The sequence below is a fragment of the Sapajus apella genome, unplaced genomic scaffold (assembly GCF_009761245.1).
Source record: "Sapajus apella isolate SASKATOON/1434 unplaced genomic scaffold, GSC_monkey_1.0 scaffold63, whole genome shotgun sequence".
Classification (NCBI taxonomy): domain Eukaryota; kingdom Metazoa; phylum Chordata; class Mammalia; order Primates; family Cebidae; genus Sapajus; species Sapajus apella.
This window is the reverse complement of record NW_022437003.1, coordinates 153,265-176,684: the sequence shown is the minus strand read 5'-3', so window position 1 is coordinate 176,684 and position 23,420 is coordinate 153,265. Positions and strand designations below refer to the sequence as shown.

Genomic DNA, 23,420 nt, shown 5'->3' with positions numbered 1-23,420 from the left:
TAGGTTTTGTTATGAGAAAATACAGAACACCTGTTAATAATAATCACCTGTTCAGAGAGACTAAATATGTGGATCAGAATCTGCTGGGGTCCTTCAGCCTGGAATGCCATCATCCCCTCAGGCTCTCAGCTGGGAAGGCTGCGGCCGCCCGCCGATAGTCCCATGTTGCTGTTCTGTCAGGGTGACTGCCTCTCGATTCATTCAGCGCCACCTGGGTGGGGGTCTCTACAGCTGAGCTGGCTCTCGCTAGTACAGTGGCACGATCTTGGCTCACTGCAACCTTCTCCTGGGTTCAGGCAATTCTTCCACCTCAGCTTCCTGAATAGCTGGGATTACACGTGTGTGCTATCACACCCAGCTAATTTTTGTATTTTTAGTAAAGACATGGTTTCACTGTGTTGTCCAGGCTGCTCTCGAACTCCTGACCTCAGGTGATTCTCCTGCCTCAGCCTCCCTTCATGCTGGGATTACAGGCTTGAGCCACCATGACTTTTTGCCCTCAGGGAGCTCACAGTCTCTGCTCACAGATACCATAGCAGTGAAACATAGCTGTTGTCTCTCCAATTAGCTTTACAACAAATCTGAGATTTATTATCTCTACTTAGAGATAAAGGAATTTCAAATTAAGAATAAAATCAAGTTGAGAATGAAGTGCAGTGTGTTCGTAAATACCAACTCATAAAGGGCATGTGTAAAAAAGTAACAGACTCTACACATAATGCTCGTAATTCAAAAATAATTTTTATTTTAACTTACATGACTGAAAGAGCAATGAATACAAATGCCACAAAACAAAAGGCACCCCCTCAACCAAACATAAAATACAGAAGTGAATACAAAATATCTGGAATTAATTCCTCATGCAGTAGTCAAAACACTAAAAAATAAACCAAACACAAAATCCTGTAAGATCTGTGATTTGACTTGCTATTAGAAAGAACCATTTCAACCATTTAACATAAACTACAGACTATACATACTAACTACAGACTGTACAATGTACCTTTAAAGTGAAGGGCATGTGAATATATATAATATTTATAAATATACAGATATGTACATTGTAACTTCACAGTTGAAATAACTATTTGCCAGAAGCCTGGCAAACACTTTGCAATTTGAAATGAAATGAGTCCTTTTTAAAAGTCTTGCTAAAATGTAAATATTTAAAATCACATCTAAATGATACAAACACGTCCATAGTACAGTTGATATTCCACAGTTTAAATTGCACTCACATATACTGTGTTGATACCTTGGCATACCCCACCTTGTATATTCTTTAGAGGAAGAAAAGATATTTTAACAAGAGCTACTGAACGGTCTTGTACTTTGCTTAATGGACTTGCATCTCTGATAGTGAAGCAATGATGGGACCTGATGTTTTAACTGTTTGGCCAGGGAGTCCTACCGGTGAGTGATTTCCCTGGGGGCAGTAACCATCCCTCAGGGTGTCCTTCTTTTTTCTAATCTCATGGTCATTTTTACAGATGCAGGGACCACTTTAAATGTCCCTCCGCTCCTACTCCGTTAGGATTTCTCCAACTTCCGGATTCTTCCACCTCAAAGAGCATCACAGCTTTGTGAATCTACAGCTTTTGGTTTTGATTTGTCTTAGCAGCAAAATACCCCTACGGTAAGAATATCATAAAAAATGGCTCTTAATTTTTTTTTTTTTTTTTTAAAAAAGCACTAAGTTTGTTGTTTTTTATTAAGTGTATAGGTATAACCTTAAGGTAGTTCTTCGTCATTTACTTATCTGTTTTCTACAATGGAAAACTGGTTTTTGAATTTTCAGGATGGGGAAAAGAAACGAAAGAAATTGAGGGAGGGTGTTTTTTGTTTGTTGTTTGTTTTCTTTTTGAGACTGGGTCTCGCTCCTCTGTCATCTGGCTGGAGTGCAGTGGTGCAAGCTCGGCTCACTGCAACCTCTGCCTCAAGCGATCTTCCCACCTCAGTCTCCAGAGTAGGTGGGCGCACATAAAATTAAAACATCTAAACCCTCACAATGGGTCATTCTGCCAGGTTCTTTTATTTGAAGAGATTCTTCTTTGTGCTTTGTATTGAAAGTAAAGTTAGGTAGCTAAGGGGACCACTCAACCCTGAGAACAGGACAGAGAAAAACTGCAAGGCATAAGATAGTTATCAAAGTATCACGTGACTATTTCAGGCTTATAGAGGAACTTGCAAAAAAGTACAAAGATGGCTATTTTAAAATTTCATACATATTAAGATGGACTCTTCCACTGAGTATTGTCAGACACAATCAAGGATGTAATCTATTGAATTATACATACCCCTATTCTATATTGGCCAAAGGAAAAGTAGATAGATACTGTAAAACTAGACTCTGAATTCTTTCTATAACATGTTTTTTTGTCTTTGCTGTTTTGTGTTTTGAGGCAGGGTTTTGCTCTGTCACCCAGTCTGGAGTGCAGTGGTGCAGTTACGACTCACTGCAGCCTCAGTCTTCTGGGCTCAAGCAATCCTCCCACCTTAGCCTCCCAAGTGGCTGGGACTACAGGTGCATGCCACCACACCTGACTAATTAAACTTTTTTTTTTTTTGTAGAGACAGGGCCTTGTTATGTTGCCCAGGCTGGTCTTAAACTCCTCAGCCTAAGCAATTCTCCTGCCTTGGCCTTCCAAAATGCTAGGAGTAGGCGTGAGCCACCATGCCCTATAACATGTTAAATATTCAGATAAGTTCAGCAGAACTTTGAGGTTCTAAACAATTTCCAGCCACATCACAGCACCATCTTGATGAAAAGGGCATATATTAAGACAGCTGTTAGGCAGTTAACCTGTAATTAAAAAGCTGTGGCAACCTCAGTTCCATGACGACCTCCGACTTTAACACAGTCTCGAGGAAATTTGTCCAATTGTTCATATGCCAGCCGTCCATCTTCTCCTAAATATAAAACATTAAACATACATGCCGATTCAAACTTAATGTTTTTATTCATTACTCAAAGTAACATAGTACCAATTGTTTAAGCGTGCACTGCTGTAATACTCTGTGTTAGCTTTTGTTATTCTTAAGTATGTCATTGTTCTCCAGGTAATGCTTAGAACAACCAAGAACTTTTAAGCTAATAATGCCAGAGCCCAAAGGAACGCCAGGGCATGAAACAGAGTAGAAGTCTTATGGCCATTTGATGTTGATAATTTCACATAACAGCTTTATTTCAGAGCAAGCATATGGACTTATTTTAAGTACATTAGGGATTTCAGTGTGGCTGGTCCTTGACTTTAATGCATTGAACTTTTACTATACATTATATATTGATACATCGAAATGATCATTGGTAAAATCAATCTTCGGCTTTCAAACTTCAGCTAAAAATTACTCTTTGCTATGTAAACATAGGGAGCTCCTTCTACCAGCCATCAGCTAGTTCAGTTTTCCCTGTAGCACCACCTTGAACAGTTAAGATGCATTTGCAAATAATTTGAATATCTTACTCTATTTTCTGCTTTAAAAAATGATTAGAAAATGAGAAAATAAAATGCAGAGACAAGTGATAAGAAGCAGGCTTTCATACATTTGATGCAAGTGGGACAAAGATGGAATAGTTGTGCTCAAGCAGAAGTTCAGCTCGGCATGGTGGGTCACTCCCGTAATCCCAGCACTTTGGGAGGCCAAGGTGAGTGGGTCACTTGAGGTCAGGAGTTTGAGACCAGCTTGACCAACACAGTGAAACTTCATCTCTACTAAAAAATACAAAAAAAGTTAGCTGGCGTGGCGGCATCCGCCTATAGTACTATCTATTGGGAGGCCGAGGCAGGAGAATCACTTGTACTTGGGGCCAGAGGCTGCAATGAGATGGAATCACACCACGGCACTCCAGTCTGGGTGATTAGAGCGAGACTCTGTCTCAAAAAAAAAAAAAAAAAAAAAAAAAGAAAAAAAGAAGTTCACTGTGAAGGAAAACAAAAAAAAAAAGATTCAGAAAATGTGGGAATTATATCGAGATGAGAGGGTTTTAGAAAAGGACTGTAATTATGGATTTTTAATATATTGCAGTCTCTTGAAACAGAAACATTTCAGTAAGGCAAAAGTCTGGTTAGGGTTTTCCCCCCTATGTTTAATTTTTTCAGGAACACCTTAGATAGGAAAACATATCTGCCTGTATTTAAAAGAACCTTGCAGAATGAGCTTTTCTACAGGCAAAAGCCTGCTAACTTTCAAAAAAAATTTTTTTGTTTGAGATACAGTCTTACTCTGTCGCCCAGGCTGGAGTGCGATGAAGCGATCTTAGCTCACTGCAACCTCTGCCTCCTGGATTCAAGCAATTCTCCTGCCTCAGCCTTCCGAATAGCTGGGACTACAGGTACCCACCACCATGCCCAGCCAAGTTTTGTATTTTTGGTAGAGACAGGGTTTCACCATATTGGCCAGCCTGGCCTTGAACTGCTGAATTTGTGATCTACCCGCCCCAGCCATCCAAAGTGCTGGGATTACAGGTGTGAGCCACTGTGCCCGGCCAAGAGATGTTTTTTTTTTTCTTTTTTTGCACAATGTTGCCCGTGAAAGAGATGTTTTTTAGTAGTCTCTGCATGCTTTGACTTTGCAGGGGCAATGCTCCATTTTTTCTATTTTGGTAGCTTTCAAATTTTTATTACTTTGGAGTAGAACCCTTTACTCAAAACAAAATGTTGATATACAAAACACTGACATATAAAATAGATTAAATAGGACCTTTCCCATTGATGGCAGGAGAAAATGGAGAAACAGGGCCTGAGTCAGGCTCATTCCCGTGCTCCCTCCTTGCCCACTTGCACACCCCCCTCTAGACACCGCAGCTAACAAATGCACTTGAAGAACCACGACTGCTAGGCCAGTTCCGTTCCTAGTTTCCTCATAATAGATTTTAGTTTAGAGATGTTATCTTCTTCTCCCCGAGTCCCACAGGGTACAGTGGCGTCCAGGGCCAAGATTCCATGTTGGTGCCTGACTAGGGTGCCGATAGGCAAGTTATACAACCTCAGCCTGCTATTCTGTAAAATGAAACTAATAGGGCTTCTGCCTTTATGGAGTTCTTGGGAGAACTAAATGAGTTAACCCTTGCCGATCCCTCAAAACAGTTCCTGGCCTGGAGCAAGTCCTCTGTGGGTGTTAGCCAATATCATTACAGTGACATTATTACAGTACGGTGGGTATCTCACTCTCACTCAGTTTTCAGTGGGTCTTGATCTGTGTTGGCTCGTCTCCTAATCCTTTTTTTTTTAAGAGCTAGAGCTAGAATGCCGTGACACAGTCACAGCTCACTGTAGCTTTGACCTCCTAGGCTCAAGTGATCCACCTAGCTTCCCGAGTAGCTGGGACTACAGGCTCATGTCACCATGCCTGGCTACCTAAAAAAAAAATGTTTTGTTTTGTTTTTTTGTAGAGAAAATCTTGTTATGTTGCCCAGGCTGGTCTCAAACTCCTGGCCTCGGCCAGTGCAGTGGCTCATGCCTGTAATCCTAGCACTTTGGAAGGCCTTAGTGAGAGGATCTCTTGAACCCAGGAGTTAGAGACCAGCCTGGGCAACATGGCAAAACCCATCTCTATCAAATTGAAATTTTTTTTTTTAAATGAGTAAAATTATTAAACAAACAAACCAAGAAAAAACTCATACCCTCAAGCAATCCTTCTACTTTGGCCTCCCAAAGTGCTAGGATTACAGAGATGAGCTATCACGCCCCCAGCTCTGGCTAATTTTATTTATTTTTATTTTGTAGAGATATCAGGCTGTTTTGAACTCCTGTGCCCTTGCATTCAAGCAATCCTTCTGCTTTGGTCTTCCAAGGTGCTGGGATTACAGGCATGAGCCACTGCACCTGGCCCTCTGCCAATCCTTTAACTGCCGTGTGAAGTAGGCAGAGTGTTGGAGGGGAGAGAGCAGGAGCTTTGGGGAGTCAGGGAGTGTGGTACCAAGCAGGCCTGAGGTCCAGCTGCGCTGCACTGGAATGGCCGTAGTCAGCGTGAAACGGTTCTGTCCACCAATCACATGTGGCCACCAACCACGTTTACACTTAAATGGTAATTACAGATGGTCCCTGACTTATAATGGCTTAGACTTAGGATTCTTTGACTACAATGATGCAAAAGCTGTATGCGTTAAGTAGAAACCATACTTTTTTAGCCTGGTATTCAATACAATCCATGAGCTCTTCAGCATTTATTATAAAATAGGCTTTGTGTTAGATGATTTCGCCCAGCTGTAGCCTAATGTAAGTGTTCTGCGCATGTTTGAGGTAGGCTTGGCTAAGCTATGATGATCTGTAGGTAAGACGTATTAAGTGCATTTCTGACTTAACAATATTTTCAGCTTACAATGGGTTTATTGGGTTGTAACCCCATTGAAAGTTAAGGAGCAGCTGGCCTCAAAATTGAGTAAACTTAAAACTTTAGTTCTTCAATCACAGTGGCGAAGGTGAACAACTCAACAGCCACTTAGGATGACTGCTGTGGTACTGGACAGTGTGCGTATAGAACAATCCCATCACCACGGAGGGCTCTATCGCACAGCTCTAGGTTAAAATAGCGAAATCATTCCATACTGCTTGGTAAACAGTTGCAGCCCCGAGTCCTTCAAGTACCTGCAATGACCTTCTGCCCTTTGTCATAAGGCATTTTATTAATTCCTATTGAAAATACTATTTTCATTATATTCAGTCATTTGTATGAGAGAAAAATGTGCCAGTATTTGTGTATTAAGGTCAAAGAAGATTCACAGTATTGAGGTCAGGGAGTTCTCAAACTTTACGTTAGAATCCCTTGGGAGGCTTTAAAAAAATCCTGTTGCCAAGGTACACTTCGGACCAATGAAAGCAGAATCTTTGGGAGTAGATTGTTTAAGCTTCCCTGGCAAATGTACAGCCAGTGTTGAGCACTGCACACTGGTGGTATGAGAGAGCATGCGGCTGGTGAGAGTGTGCGTGAAGAGCTGGGGTGAGGCAGGCATGGTGATGGCTTCTGGAGATGCTGCTGTTTGCACAGCTCCAGTGGGTCCCGGGGCACATTCTGTAGGGATCAACTCCCTTAGGTTACACTGGAAATAGAAGCTTTGTTGGCTATACTTTGTAAGTGCCTGGCTTACCTTCATGGTTATTTTGGAATACAAAGGGATAAAGGAGTTTAAAGTAATAATACCCTGGGTATATTTTTGGAGAATTAAATAATTTCTATGTCATAAGGAATAACTTTTATCCTTTAAACAAATATATACTGGCTGATTTCTGTGCAAGAAATAATATATTCAATAGCGGAACGAAGCCTTGTTAAACCCATAATTGTAAGAAAGAGGGCCTAAAAATAAGTGGGATTTTCACAGTGATTATAAATGCCATGAGATTCTTCTTCATGTTGTTAAGTTACTATCACCAAACAAGGGTGGCTTTTTTTTTTTTCTATTTTTTTTTTTTTTAAGATGGAATCTTGCTCTATCACCCAGGCTAGAGTGCAGTGGCGTGATCTTGGCTCACCGAAACCTCCACCTCCTGGGTTCAAGCAAAATTCTCCTGCCTCAGCCTCCCGAGTAGCTGGGACTACAGGCGTGTGCCACCACGCCCAGCTAATTTTTTTTTTTTTTTTTGGCAGTTTTAGTAGAAATAGGGTTTTGCCATGTTAGCCAGGAAGGTCTCGATCTCTTGATCTTGTGATCCACCCACTTCGGCCTCCTGAAGTGTTGGGATTATAGGTGTGAGCCACCGAGCCTGGCCGGGTGGCTTTTTTCTAAGCTGCATTATTGATTGGCTACTGAGGATTTCTAGGAGCATAGTTTTTACACTTTAAGAGTATGCTGTTGAAGTAAAATTATTTATAGTAACTATTTATACTTTTTTCTTTTGAGAGAGTCTTGCTCTGCAGTCCCCTAGGCTGGAGTGCGATGATGCGATCTTAGCTCACTGCAACCTCTGTCTCCTGGTTTCAAGCGATTCTCCTACCTCAGCCTCCTAAGTATCTGGGACTAAAGGTGCATGCCACCACACTTGGCTAATTTTTGTATTTTTAGTAGAGATGGGGTTTCATCATGTTGGCCAGGCTGGTCTCAAACTCCTGACCTCAAGTGATCCTCCTGCCTTGGCCTCCCAAAGTGCTGGGATTATAGGCATGAACCAGCACACCCGGCTACTTATAATTTTTAATACAGAGTTAAGAAAGGCTTTCCTTACTCTCTCAAGTTCCCAAAAAAGAATAAATGTATAACACCTGCTAGGAATGAATCTTCATAAAATAAATTAAAAAGGAAGGGTTATCTGGATATTCCAGAATAAAATAAGTACTCCAATTCTTTTCTTAGGTATCAGGGCTCAGATGGGCAGAGGCCACAGGTCAGTCAGAGGTTAACCTGGGAGTCAGGGTGAGGCTGAGATACCTGGGGCTGTACAGCATTCCCTGGGATGCATCTCTGGTACCTCAACCAATCTCTGTGCTCCAGGGACTGTTAATCCCACCCTGGCAACCCAACCTGGATTCCTCTTGCCTCTGCTTTATGGTTTGACTTCTGTGTTCTTGATTCCAGATAGTACACAGACTGATCAATCCATAGAGAGAAGCTCCAGAGAATATAATTATATTCTTTATTATATTCTGTATTATAATTAGCAACCAGACAGAAGAAGGAGTTGGGGTGAGATGGACACTGATGGGTTCTTTGTACTCGGAGTGTGGGAAGACAGCCTCCAGGGAGGAAACTGCTAAAACGGGGTACATGAAACTTCTCCTTACTGTTCTCCTTGAGAGTGCTAGAAGCTAACAATCACGTAAACAACAACAACAACAATAAAACTCACCCAGAGACAAGAGGGTTTCTGAGGCCACATTTCTGATTTCTTCAGTGTCAGACTGACACAGTGTCACCAGCATTTTAATGCTTTCAGTAGCCTATGGGGGAAAAATAGTTTAAATCGTGTTCTGACATTTAGGTATAGAGTCCCATGAGACTTGGCATTTCACAGCTGGTGGGAACTTTAGCCTTGCCTTGTTGCCTAGGCTGGAATGCAATGGAGCGATCATAGTTCACTGTAGCCTTGACCTCCTGGGCTCAAGCAATTCTCCTGTTTCAGCCTCCTAAGTAGCCAGGACTAATTTTTAATTTTTAATTTTTTGTAGAGATGAGGTCTCACTATGCTGCCCAGGCTGGTCTCAAATTCTTGGCTTCAAGCAGTCCTTCTGCCTTGGCCTCCCAAATTGGTGGGATTACAGGTGCAACCCACTGTGCCTGGCCAGCTGGTAGGAACTCTAAAAACCATCTTACCTATGGGGTTAAACATAGCTGACTGTCTCAGTTCCTTAAAAGTTCATATTCCCGGGTGCCACTCCAGATGCACTATATTGGAATTTCCTGGGATGGAGCCCGGAGTTACTTTCAGGAATTCTGATAATCAGCAAAATTCCTCATCGCACAGCAGACTCCTGGTCTAGAGTAATGAAGTGACTAGCTTGCTTTTCCAGAATAGAATCCATTTTCTCTGGTTCTTTCCACTGAATCTCACTGATTCCAAAATGGCTCCAATTTAAAAATTCTTAATATTTAGCTTATATACTAAAATAGAGGAGGAGGAGGTAAAGGCCAATAATGAGAATTCTTCTATTTGTTTGTTCCACAAATATTTATTGAGCACTCCATGAACCAGACTATTCATAAGGCATGAGAGATTCCGCAGTGGACCAGACATGGTTCTGGCCCTCAAGAATTTAGAGTCTAGTGGATTTAAAGTATCCATGAAAATCCATGAAAACCCATATAGATCACTGTAGCCTTATGTCTTTGTTTACTTTATCTGTATCACAGACATCCATCACTGATACGTCACTGGAGATCAAGAGAGCACCCAAATAAATAGCGATCACTGTGGGCTTTCGTTTTGGGCATCTGAAGGTGATTTTTCTAACCAAGTAACAAGGAAAGCAAAATTTCCTACAGCTATTTTCTTTTCCTTTTTTCCTTTCTTTTTTTTTTTTTTTTTTGAGAGTGTCTCACTCTGCCACCCAGGCTGGAGTACAGCTGCATGATCTCGGCTCACTGCAACTTCTGTCTCCTGGGTTCAAGTGATTCTCCTGCCTCAGCCTCCCAAGTAGCTGGGATTACAGGTGTGTGCCACCCTGCCTGGCTAATTTTTGTATTTGTAGTAAGGATGGGGTTTCACCATGTTGGCCAGGCTGGTCTTGAACTCCTGAGCTCAAGTGATCTGCCCACCTTGGCCTCCCAAAGTGCTGGGATTACAGGTGTGAGCCACCACGCCTGGTCCTAGAGCTGTTTTTGATCACGGACCATTAACTTTTTCTTTTGAGGTATTAATCCCTTTCTTTATGTGTCATCAGGCCTGCAGGTCCCTGCCTCTTTTCCAAGATTTTGGCAGGCTCTAAAGTATAGTCTTCTCTCATTCTTTTTTTTTTTGAGATGGAGTTTCTGTTGCCCAGGCTGGAGTGCAGTGGCACAATTTCAGCTCACTGCAACCTTTGTCTCCTGGATTCAAGTAATTCTGCCTCAGCCTCTCCAGTAGCTGGGATCACAGGTGTGCACCACCACGGCTAATTTTTTTGTATTTTTAGTAGAGGCTTTCATCATGTTGGCCAGGTTGGTCTTGAACTCTTGACCTCAAGTGATCTGCCCGCCTCGGCCTCCCAAAATGCTGGGATTATAGGCATGAGTCACTGTGCCCAGATTTCTCTCATTCTTTTCTCAAGACTGATTTGTCTTATTTTTTTGCGATGAAGGTAGGTCAAACATTACATCCTGCCTATTGAGAGGGAAATTTCAATGTCAGGAGTTCTCAGTCTTCGCATACTTGTTTACATTCCAGCTCTCTCTCTGCTTACAACACCTTCTCATGACAATCAAAGCTGGTTCTCTGCTTCGTAAAGAGAGCGTGTGGGGAAGGATCTGGGAATTCAGTGGCATACTCCATTTTAGCGCTTCTTTTCAAATCTTATTGGTCCCTGCTTTTTGTTGTTCACAATAAAAATGAGTGCAGTCACCATACAATTCATCTCCCTTTTAAGATAAGAAACGTAAGATATGTAAGATAGACTTTTCTTTTTTTCTTTTTTTGAGATAGAGTCTCGCTCTGCCACCCAGGCTGGAATGTAATGGCACGATCTTGGCTCACTACAACCTCTGCCTCCTGGGTTCAAGTGATTTTCCTGCCTCAGCCTCCTGCATAGCTGGGATTACAGGCACCTGCCATCATGCCCAGCTAATTTTTGTATTTTTGTAGAGATGAGGTTTCACCATGTTGGCCAGGCTGGTCTTGAACTCCTGACCTCAGGTGATCCACCAGCCTCAGCCTCCCGAAATGTTGGGATTACAGGTGTGAGCCACCATGCTGGCTAATCAAATATACTTTCCTAATACTCACCTAAAGGCAAACTGATTCCCTTGGGCTAGTGAAAAACCTGATTATTTCCTGCCACTTATTGACTATAACAAAACAAAGTCACATGTAGTTACTGTTTAAGGGGAAAACAATACTAAAACTAATAGATGGTGCAAAGGAAACAAGAAATACTGTTAAAAAAAAAAGTCTTCTCAAACATGAAACAAAAGCTATTATATGCGCTCAGCTTAGCCTGGCTCCAAGCTCTCCAAGCTGAGCTGCCTGGGATGATGGGGTGGGTAGGGTGGTGGTTGAGGCCGGGCTTTACCTCAAGGATTTTCAGGGCCAGGCAAGCTGCTTTCTGGAGCTGGAGGTTTGTCTTTGTTAGTGCTTCACAGTAATAGAGCAAGGCCTGAAAGAGAAGGAGGGACCCTGTGAAGGCATTTTGGTTTGTTCGTAGTGTAAGAGGTATATCTCATTTTCACTCATTTTCTCATGTAAGAGAGATAACCTATATCGTACAACACAGACATTTGTCATTACCTTCAGAGCAAGAAAAAAAAAAGCCATTGAAATTCATATTAATTAAAAGAGCCGTTCATTCCATAAATTGATCCCTTATACTCCCCTAGACCTATAATGATGGTGGGCTTTTTTTGGCCACCTGGAGGTAATTTTTTAAACTAAGTAACGAGGAAGGCAAAATTTCTCAAAGCTGTTTTTGATCCTGGGTCATGAACTGTGTCTTTTGAGGTGTTAACCCTTTCTTTCTGTCCCTTCATAAAGGCCTGCAGTCTCCTGCCCCTTGTCCCACGTGTCATTCCAAGATTTGAAATATTCCCCTAAAATCCATGACTCTAGAAGAATATAAGGGATCCATTTATTGAATAAAATTGGGAGATAGAGAGTTATGGTTCTGGCTTTTAAGGAGCCCTTAGATATAGTAGAAATGCTGACTGCTAGAAGGAACTGAAGAGATGAAATGTATTAGGTGCCATAAGAAAGCTACAAGGTAAGTCAGTCACTTGGGGAAGAGAAAATCTTACGGAATGCCAGGATAGGTTTCAAAAATGTTTGAACTCGAATGGAAATGATGGGTTAGATTTCAGTGGGGAAGTTTATTGAAAAAAAAGGTATTCAGGCAGAAATAAGGAAGGCAGGAGGAGGCAGTACATTCCAGGGAGGAGGGTGGTGATGTCAGTTTGAGATTTGCTGTGTTTGACACATGGCAAATAAATGCTCTGTGCAAAAATCTCTACATAAAAGTTGTCTTTTTTTTTTTTTTTTTTGAGACAGAGTCTTGCTCTGTCACCTAGGCTAGAGTGCAGTGGCACGATATCTTGGCTCACTGCAACCTCCGCCTCCCGAGTTCAAATGATTCTCCTGCCTCAGCCTCCTGAGTAGCTGGAGTAGCTGGGACTACAGGTGACCACCACCATGCCAATTGTTTTTATTTTTAGTAGAGATGGGGTTTCACCATATTGGCCCCTGAGGTCAGGAGTTCGAGACCAGCCTGGCCAACATGGTGAAACCCTGTCTCTACTAAAAATTTAAAAAAGTTAGCCAAGCGTGTGGTGAATATTTTTAGAATTAGACACTACACAAATGCCCACCAATACAGAGTAAGAAAATAAATTCTAGGATATTTATATTCAGACATGCCATCCATCCATAAATATAATTAAGTAGATCAATATGTTTGGTCAAGGAAAGAAAATAACCATGATATATCACATTAAAAAGTCTATTATAAAACAGAGTAGTGTGATCTCACTTTAAAAATTATGCATGTTAGCATATGTATAGACAAAATTTGAAAGAAGAGACAGTATGTTATTAATAGTTTTTTTCTGGGGGCTGAATGTAGGGGGTACTTATATATATTTCTTTAGTTTTAATTATTTTACAGAATATGTATTATTGATAAGCAGAAAAATTATTTTATAAAAGAATAAATGCTAAAATATTATTAGTAAATGATAGAAAATTAAACCTGCTTCTGGCTCGATGGCCATGGTTCAGTGTCCTACCTTTTCCCTGAAATGCTGATTTTTGGAGGCAGCTGCCAAGTAAAGCGTCACAGCCTCACTAACTTCATTGTCCTCTCTGGTTAATAGCAGAGCCAGAGTCCTGAGTACTTCCTGCTGGGCCAGGAGGTTGCTGGGAGCAAGGTCACTCATGGTCTGTAGCAGTTTTTCATCTCTTAGTGACTGCAGAGTCTGAACCATGGAAACTAGAGGGTAAGAAGAAGGAGATTTCATGTTCTGACATGCTAAAGTAACAAGCTCATTACAAACATAAATAGGACTCAAGTACGAAAGGAAGTATAGTATATAAGTCAATGCATATGAGAAATTAGCATCTGATAAAGGTGGTATTTCAGATTGGTGAGAAAAGGTCAGACTATTCAAATAACTGGATTACAGTGATGGACAAAGCACATGGGAAAAAGTGAAGGTGGGTCTCTATCTTATAATGGCTACAAAAATAACTTGTAGATGAATTAGCCCAATGTAAAAATATACAGAAGAAAATATACATAAACTTTTTTTTTTTTTTTTTTTTTTTTTTTAATAAGATGAGGTTTCACCATGATGGCCAGGCTGGTCTTGAACTCCTGACCTCAGGTGATCCACCCACCTCGGCCTCCCAAAGTGCTAGGATTACAGGCGTAAGCCACAGTGCCCAGCCCTATGTAAACATTTTTTACAATCTTCCTTATGTATGTATGGCAGACTCAATTGCTCCTCTGTCTTTTAGTCAAACCTGGCTGGCAAAACCCCAATCCTGGGTGAACCCAGTGCAGAAACCAAGTCTGCACTGAAGCAACTGGGCCCTGATGAAGGAATACATTTCTTTCTTTCTCTTTTTTTTTTTTCTTTTGAGACACAGTCTCACTTCTGTTGCCCAGGCTGGAGTAGGTGGGATCACAGGCATACACCACCACACCCAGCTAATTGTTCTATTTTTTTTTTTTTTTTTAATTTTTTATTTTTATTTTTATTTTTGAGACGGAGTTTCGCTCTTGTTACCCAGGCTGGAGTGCAATGGCGCGATCTCGGCTCACCGCAATCTCCGCCTCCTGGGTTCAGGCAATTCTCCTGCCTCAGCCTCCTGAGTAGCTGGGACTACAGGCACGCGCCACCATGCCCAGCTGATTTTTTGTAGTTTTAGTAGAGACGGGGTTTCACCATGTTGACCAGGATGGTCTTGATCTCTTGACCTCGTGATCCACCCGCCTCGGCCTCCCAAAGTGCTGGGATTACAGGCTTGAGCCACCGCGCCCGGCCAATTGTTCTATTTTTAGTAGAGATGGGGTTTCACCATGATGGCCAGGCTGGTCTCAAACTCCTGACCTCAGGTGATCTACCCACCTTGGCCTCCCAAAGTGCTGGGATTACAGGTGTGAGCCACCGTGCCCGACCAGAGCAACCCATTTTGTTGGTTGGAATATGAAGACAATATAGTAAAAAATAAGGTCTTGGGTCCCATTTGGACAAATTAACCATGTTCCATGAATAAGGAGTATCCTCTACTCCCTAACCAGAAATCTAGCATGATTACCCATTAGTCACAAAAATACTGGAATGAGAATGTGTCTGGTTAGTACAGATGGAAGAGTAAAAGCCAGATTCATGCTCCATGCATAAAGCAACATTTTCTACACAGTAGACAGATTTGTGACTTATTTAGATTTGTTTTTTGCATGAATTTCCTATTTTCCTTGCTGTGGATGCTCCATTAATTTCACTGCTTTATAAATAAACACCCTAGTCAAAAGCCTCAAGGAAGCATTATGGATTATAACATCGAAATAAATCACAGAAATTAGCCTAAATGTTCAACAACATAATCAAATACATTAGTATACATTCAAATGCCGAACTATTAATCTAATATCTAATATAATCTAACATAAATGCTTTCAAAAAATATTTAATAACACAGAACATAATGTCAAATAAAAAAACAGGATCGATACTCTATAAGGCATAATTACAATTTTGAAATCTAAAGCCCACATGCATTCAACTGGAAAATACATACAATTTAAAAAGTAGGGGAAGGAGAGATTGAAATTTTTTTCTTTATATTTCTCTGTTTTCTAATTTTTTTTTTTTTAAATAATGAAGGCTTTTCCCTTTTATGATGAAAGAAAAAAGACACTTAAAAGGTTAAGAGTTTTTTTTTTATTGTCACTCCCTATTCCTGTTAGCAAAGAGTAGGCCTTTTTGGGAACAATGTAATATAGGAGGCTAGAGATGTACATCTCCACTGATATAAACTAACAGTAAGTTTCTCAGAAAATTGATTCAGATCGGGACATATTTAGCACCAAGAAATGAAGACTACAATAGGGCCGGGCGCGGTGGCTCACGCCTGTAATCCCAGCACTTTGGGAGGCCGAGGTGGGCGGATCACGAGGTCAGGAATTCGAGACCAGCCTGACCAACATGGTGAAACCCCATCACTACTAAAAATACAGAAATTAGCAGGGCATGGTGGCACCTGCCTGTAATCCCAGCTACTCAGGAGGCTGAGGCAGCGGAATCGCTTGAACCCGGGAGGTGGAGGTTGCAGTGAGCTGACATTCATGCCATTGCACTCCAGCCTGGGCGAGAGTGAGACTCCATTCAATAAAAAAATAAATAAGAAGACTATTATATTATGAAATAAGACTTTGTGGTACTGAAACAAGGTCTTTCTGCCCACGCTTTCTCTTCCTGTTCTTTATGCTGTCTTCTGCCGTTGTAAGGGGTTATGCACAGACTGTCTCCCACACTCCGTGCTGGTACAGTGCTGGGTGGAGGAAGATTTTTCTTCCTTCAGGATGATGCTACCCAGTGTGCTGACTGTGTTGTTGCAGGATCTGATGTTCTGGAAACAGAAGGGCTAAGCCTGGGCGTGCACCAGACACGTTGCTGCCGCCTGGTGCCGTGCCAGACTTACCTCGCTCCAAAGAACACACCTCATTCCTCCTGTCCCTTTTTAACCTGCATTGTCAAGTCTCTGTGGATTGATAGAGCACAAACCTGGGAACCAGAAAGCAGCCCCTCACTACATGGCTGCACTCCCAAAGTGGTTTTCACTTGATTCAGATCATTATTTTATTTCCTGTCTCTGAAGGGCCATGTGGAATGGCAAGGGCCAGCTTCATTGCTGCACACCTGCTCCGGCAGCCGCTCTCCTTGTTTCCTGCACATGTAGCTCTGGAGCTAGTTTTCCACCTTCTCCTCCTTTCCCTTCCCACTGTGACCTACCTGCTTTCTTTGAAATTCCATTTCTTCCCATTATTAATGACAGCCTCACCAAAAAGGGCAATATAAAATAGTATTGCCTGTCGGGTTGATCTGACTAATGGCAAATACATTACTGAAGGAAACACAGTGCAGTGAAAGCTGAAATCATTTGCCAGCTTCCTATAAATGGTACCCCTCTGCCAGATGATTGAGTTGCTCCTAGTGAATCCCTGATTTATTAACAAGGGGCTCACTGGTAGTAAAGGTCCAGAAGACATTTAAAAGGCAAATTGCACCTCTTCTGTGAACTTGAAAAAGCAAAAGGCTATCATTGCCAAAAACCATGATTTAAAAGACCAGAGATAACGCCCAAATTGAGCCACCACTATAATGTGACAAAAGAATATGTCCCACCTTGCCTGGCCAGCTGGCTCAGGTAACTCTCCAGGTCACTCACGCCGTGGCTGGTGAAGTAACTGTAATACTGGAAAACAGTGACGACTTCCGAGGACAGGCTGGTGGAAAGCAGAGGCTCAGCCCGGTCCAGAATTTGGGACACCAGAGTTCGAAACACTATTTGGAAGGGAAAGACACAGAAGCTTTAAAATATATGACCATTCATTCATTCAACTTTTTATTTACTTATTTATTTATTTAGGAGTCTTGCTCTGTCACCCACACTGGAGTGCAGAGGTGCGATCTCAGCTCACTGCCAACCTCTGCTTCCCAGGTTCAAGAAATTCTCCTGCCTCAGCCTCCGAAGTAGCTGGGACTACAGGTGCATGCTGCCAGGCCTGGCTAATTTCTTTTGTATTTTAGTAGAGATGGGGTTTCACCCCAGGCTGGTCTTGAACTGCTTGCTCAGGCAGTCCGCCCGCCTCTGCCTCCTAAAGTGCTAGGATTACAGGCGTGAAGCACTGCCCACGGCTATTCTTATTTTTTTTAGAGATAGGGTCTCACTTTGTTGCCCAGGTTGGTCTCAAACTCCTGGGCTCAAGCGGTCCTCCTGCTCAGCCTCCCAAGTAGATGGAATTGCAGGCATGAGCCATCACACCTGGCTCAATAAGCTCTTTATCTTTTACTGTGGTTGAAGATAGAGTGAAGTCGGTAAAGTAAGCAGCTGGACGGTTTTTGCACATGTGCACACCTGTGTAACTGCTATTTAGATCAAGATACGGAGAGGGCCCACACTCCACAAGGTATTCTTGTGCCCCTTCCCAGTCGATAGCTACCCTTCCCTTCCCTTATATATATATCATATATAATGAATAAATATTATATATGCGTGTGTAGGAGAGAGATAAAAAGGAGGAGTAAGAGAAAAGTGAGAGAGGAAAAGAGAAGAAAGGAAGGAAAGAACGAAGGAAAAATTCAGGGAAGAGAAAGGACAGGAGGGGCACAAATAGGTAACTAACAATCTGACTTCTATCAGCATAAATCAGTTTTGCCTATTCTTGAACTTCATGTAAATGGAGTTAAATAGCACATACTTTTGGTGTCTTGTTCTTTTATACAACAAAGCATCCGTGAGATTCATCCAAATTATTGCTTATAGCTACAATGTATTTTTTTTTTAAATTGCTGGCCCAGGACTGGTGCGGTAGCTTACACCTGTAATCCCAGCACTTTGGGAAGCCTAGGCGGGTGGATCACCTGAGGTCAGGAATTTGAGACCAGACTGGCCAACATGGTGAATCCCTGTTTCTACTAAAAGTACAAAACTTAGCTGGGCATGGTGGCGTGTGCCTGTAATCCCAGCTACTTGCGGCTGAGACAAGAGGATCACTTGAACCTGAAAGGCGAAGGTTGCACTGAGCTGAAATCATGCCACTGCACTCCAGCCTGGGCAACAGAGTGAGACTCCATCTCAAAAAAAAAATTGCTGGCCCACTGCCATGGCTCATGCCTATAATCCTGGCGCTTTGTGGGGCCAAAGTAGGAGAATTGCTTGAGTCTAGGAGTTCCAAACCAGCCTGGGCAAGTGGGTGAAACCCCATCTCTACTAAAAGTACCAAAATTAGCCAGGCGTGTTGGCATCTGCCTATAGTCCCAGTACAAAAGGGGCTGAGGCAGGAGAATCTCTTGAGCCCAGGATGTAGAGGCTGAAGTGAGCTGTTATCACACTACTTTATTCCCCCTGGGGGACAGAGTGAGACCTTGTCTCTATTTTTTTAATCGCTGTGTAATACTTGATGCTATGAGTATGCTACAATTTATCCATTCTCTTGTGGGCATTTATGTTGTTTCCAATTTTTGGCTCTTGTGGGTAAAGTTGCTATGAATCCTCTTATAAGTGTCCTTTCTTGTGAATATAGCACTTCTTTGTCTTTACTTATTTAGGAGTGAATTTGCTGGATCCAAGAGTAGGGTATACTGAGCTTTAGTAGAAACTGCCGAACAGTTTTTCCAAAGCGATTGTTCCATTTGACGCTGTCATACTGGTAACATTGTAATGAAAGAAGTATGCATATGGAAACAACAATACATGAAAATGTAGTAGCTTTATTATTATTGAGATGAAGTCTCACTCTGTCTCCTCAGCTGGAGTGCAGTGGCACTATCGGTCTCCCAAGTAGCTAGGGTTACAGGCATGCACCATCATGCCCAGCTAATTTTTGTATTTTTAATAGAGATGGAGCTCTGCCATGTTAGCCAGGCTGGTCTTGAACTCCTGACCTCAGGTGATCCATCTGCCTCGGCCTCCCAAAGTGCTGGGATTAACTGATGTGAGCCACTGTGCCTGACCAAAATGTAGTAGCTTTAAATGTCACTGCTGACATGCTGAATTAAAACACGTTCAACATCTTTTCTTAAATCTGAGTAGATGATGTTTTCCCTGGACAGTACAATTCTGTTTTCAGGGCTGGCCTTTTGTGTGCTTCCCATCTGCAGGCAAATGGTAGGAGGACCCCTGTACCCCCACTTCAGTGCCCACTCTCACTGAAGGACAGGAATTCTCTTTCTACTGCTACCTCATACCTGGGTCTGCAAGTCCTGGATACTCTTTGTTGACAGTTCTGGCAAAGCTGGTCTCCAGCTGCTTAATCACTCTGTCCGCTGAGCTGTGGTACACACCAATAGGGCTGCAGCACTTGGTCCAGAATGACAGCAGAGACAGCTTTTTGTGAAATTCTGGTATGGCTGGAAGAGAAGAGCAACCAGCATCTCAGGACACATTTGAAATGAAGCAGAGGGAGACGTGTTGGGGAAAGGGTATGTGCGTGTGTTCTTTGGGAACCTTTTTTTCTCCCCATAATGCTACATAAAAATGTAGTAGCTTTATTATTATTATTGAGATGCAGTCACACTCTGTGACCTTCACTGGAGTGGAGTAGCATGATCTCAGCTCAGTGCAATCTCTGCCTCGCAGGTTCAAGCGATTCTCCTGCCTCAGTCTCCCAAGTAGTTGGGATTACAGGCATGTGCTACCATGCCTGGCTAATTTTTGTATTTTTAGTAGAGGCAGAGTTTCGCTATGTTGGCCAGGCTGGTCTCCAACTCCTGACCTCAGGTAATCCACCTGCCTTGGCCTCCCAAAGTGCTGGGATTATCAGTTCCTGTGTGGTTGGCAGATGGCCTGAAGGATAAAGAAGTTATGACAAGAAACTCATCCTGCCTGGGGAGCAAAGAAAATGGTGCAAATGCAAGGCCGTTTTCTGTCAGTGTTGGGAAACACAGGAGTTCTACCCTTGGGAGAACTCAATCATGGGATTTCCTGTAACTCCACACAGAAATCACACAGGATGAGAGACTGAAACTTTAGGAGAGTTTCCTGAAGGGGATGGGAGGTAGCAGTAGGTGGCTGGAGGACATTTTTACCCTGCCCAGGTGTTCTGTGACTGAAATGACTGAACAGCACGGTGCCAGGTGGTGCAGGAACAGTGTTTCACTTGAATGTGTTACCATCATGAGGAGGGGGCTGGAGGAGGAGAGGACACAAGTCACTGGCGGCCTGGATGTCCTGCCCCTCTTCATGCCCCTCAGAGACCAGCCAAGGTCACCTACTTCTGGGGGAATGGATTTGGGAGGCAGAAATGTACAGGGAGAAGATAGAGGACGTTTTAAGCTTAATCAGAGATTACCTGGAAGACTATTTCTGCTGAGTATCTGATATGAAAAAAGACATAAATTCTGGTCTCTACAGAAGAGCCCCATCACCAGATCACACAAATTCAAAGGCATCTTTCCAGTGTCAATTTCTTCCTTTAAAACTCTTAGAATCAGGAGCTCTCCTGGGGGTGTTTGCATCCATGTATTTGCACCTTTCCCCAGCAGGGTCTGGTAGCATCTTCCATCTGACAGTCGCTGTATGAGTTGTCTTAGCCAGCCCCAGGGAGCAAGAACAATCCTAGTCATCTGTCCCTAAAGGGAACTGTACCAGCAGAAAGTCTGTGAAACTGTGCCCATGAAGTGGACGCTGTTTCTGTTTGCGTGTCTGACTTCTGGAGGTCGAGGCCCTCAGGGAAAAACTGTGTCTGCTGCTTTGACTCAGAACGCTGAAATGTGATGCTGATGAGCCCGATCTGTTTGAAGACCTTTCTAAATCCTATGACCTAAGGATGCTTTTCCGTTTTCCCAAGAAAGCAATGAACATGTGTAGGGAGTGGACGGGGCTAGTGGTGTCATCATTTACATGAGTAGCGGTGTAACTGGCAGATACTTACCTTCCACAACAGAAGTGATATTTCCTATGTTCTCATCACTGACAGCTGCGAGTTTCTCCATCACCTGGATCTGCCTAGAAAGCTTCTCTAAGAGACTTCTTGCCACAAATGGGGTTTTGCTTGAGAAAACAATTTGCTGGTAAAACAAACAAAACCACTGTTTCAATTATGTTGTTTTCAGTAGAGCTTTCTCTACCCAGCCTTGTCCTTCCTGAATGTGGTGATGATACTAAATAAACTCATGCAATGTTTTTCTTCCAGCTTGATCATGTTCCTCATTCCATGCCAGATACAGTTCTGAGGAAATCAGACATGTTTTTGTTGCTCTGCATATTTTCATGCCTGCATAAATTCTGGAACTTTCTCAGTAGTAGGGCTACAAGGTTATTATAAAGCTGCCTTCCTTTTTATGTATTGTGAATCTTGATCTTACTTTTGAAACATGAGGGACAGTTTAGGCTGGTGTGTAAGCAGAATAGATTTGCCTTAACAAATGCAGTAATTTTTCACAGCATGGTTTTATTTTTGTGTGTGTTCAAGCTGAAAATTAAGAGCAGGTTAAATAAGAATGATAATTACAATCAGGGTTGTCTCTTGATAACAAATGCGTGCTTACTATGTGCCAGGCTCTAGTCTGAGTCCTGTATGAGTGTTAGCTCATGCTATTTCTATTAACTACCCAAGGAGGCGGCTCCTATTGATATCCCCATTTTACTGATGAGAAAATTGAGGCACAGAGAGGTAAAGTAACCCACCAGAGGTCACTGAAGTTGTAAGTGGGTTCACTTGTGTGTCGTTCATAAGAATGAGAAGGCCTAAGAGAGGAAAGAAATTAAGTCACTTGCTGCCCAATGGTTCTAATCCTTTCTGTGTCCCTCAGAGACCTGTCTTGATCACCCGATGGGCATAGATGCAGAAGGCAGACCTGTACCACCTAGCTGTATTGTCTAAAGTATTTAGACTCTAAAACAAATAGGATTTTCAAATGCAAAAGTCTAGTGCAGCAATTATGTACTAACACCTTTCCTGTGAGTAAATACAATAGCAAGGAACTGCTTTGAGAATAATCTTAGTGATTGTGGTTCCTAGAAAATGCACATCTTTATCTCTCTGTGATTATATACCTAATGAGAAAGGAAGTTCACACGAGTCAATGCAAGTGAGAAGTTTCTAATCCTCACTCCTTCAGCCTACATCTTTATATCCACCTCTTCTGTTTTTGTACCATTGCTTATCCCCACAGAAAGGCTGAACTGTTGGGATCATGGCCCTAGAACAGGAAGAAATGCTGCACTGGCTGCCTGCAGTGAAAGCATGCCAATTAGTCGTTGTGAGAAAACAGTCACTCCTTCATAGACAAGAATTCTCTGATGTCTCACAAAATAGCTATTTTTCCCTAAAAGATAAATAAGTGGTTTGCTCACTGTCATATCAGGCTCAGCAAGGACAAAGAACTGTCTCCTTCAAATGGTTAGTGGGTAGAAAACAGTTATACGTAAACAAAAATCCCTGTTTTAATCAGGAAAAAAAAATTGCACCTTCTACCAAGTTGATTGTCAATCTCATGGTTTGTGAAAGCTTTGTGGTGTTTGACCTCAAAACTCAACAGAAGAGTTCAACTAAGTGTTGGCTAACCAAGTGGCAGGAGTTGTAATCGCCAGCCAGTCTCCCACAGCATACAGTTGTCTGAGGCTACTCTGGTGCTCTTCATCTGAGGTGGAGAAGCATATTATCCTACATCTCAAAACACGTGTGTTACCAGGGAGCAACACTGCCCCTCTGCTGGGCTCCTGAGGGACCCCTGGCTCCTCACCCTGACTCTTGTCTTCTAATGGTTCAGTACTCTTGGGAGTACAATGCCTCCTCTTTCTGCACACTTCCTGCCTGGTAATCCCCTTGAAACCATGTTTTTAAGACAGGATCTCACTCTGTCACCCAGGCTGGAGTGCAGCGGCATCATCACAACTCACTGCAACCTCTGCTTCCCAGGCTCAAGCGGTCCTCCCACCTCAGCCTCCTGAGTAGCTGGGACCACAGGCGGGTGCCACCACTCCTGGCTAATTTTTGTATCTTTTTTGTAGAGATGAGGTTTCACTGTATTGATCAGGCTGGTCTCAAACTCCTGGGCTCAAACGATCTTCCTGCTTTGTTCTCCCAAAGTGCTGGGACTACAAGCATGAGCCACTGCACCTGGTCTGAAACATTAT

The 23,420-nt window shown here is 42.5% G+C and overlaps 1 protein-coding gene across 7 annotated transcripts in view; it reads right to left on the bottom strand.

Annotated features, from left to right (window-relative positions):
- Nucleotides 1-719: 719 nt before the first annotated feature.
- The window catches only part of RIPOR2 (RHO family interacting cell polarization regulator 2), a 121,906-nt gene continuing 99,205 nt past the window's right edge, over nucleotides 720-23,420 (bottom strand). For all 7 annotated transcript variants that reach the window (XM_032247595.1, XM_032247596.1, XM_032247597.1 and 4 more), the window contains 7 exons: nucleotides 21,214-21,349; nucleotides 19,529-19,690; nucleotides 16,964-17,122; nucleotides 13,340-13,542; nucleotides 11,638-11,721; nucleotides 8,784-8,874; nucleotides 720-2,910 (listed from right to left, as the gene is read on the bottom strand). In XM_032247595.1, coding sequence (XP_032103486.1) covers nucleotides 2,810-2,910; nucleotides 8,784-8,874; nucleotides 11,638-11,721; nucleotides 13,340-13,542; nucleotides 16,964-17,122; nucleotides 19,529-19,690; nucleotides 21,214-21,349 — 936 coding nt within the window. In that variant the 3' untranslated portion in view covers nucleotides 720-2,809. The remainder of the gene's footprint in view (nucleotides 2,911-8,783; nucleotides 8,875-11,637; nucleotides 11,722-13,339; nucleotides 13,543-16,963; nucleotides 17,123-19,528; nucleotides 19,691-21,213; nucleotides 21,350-23,420) is intronic.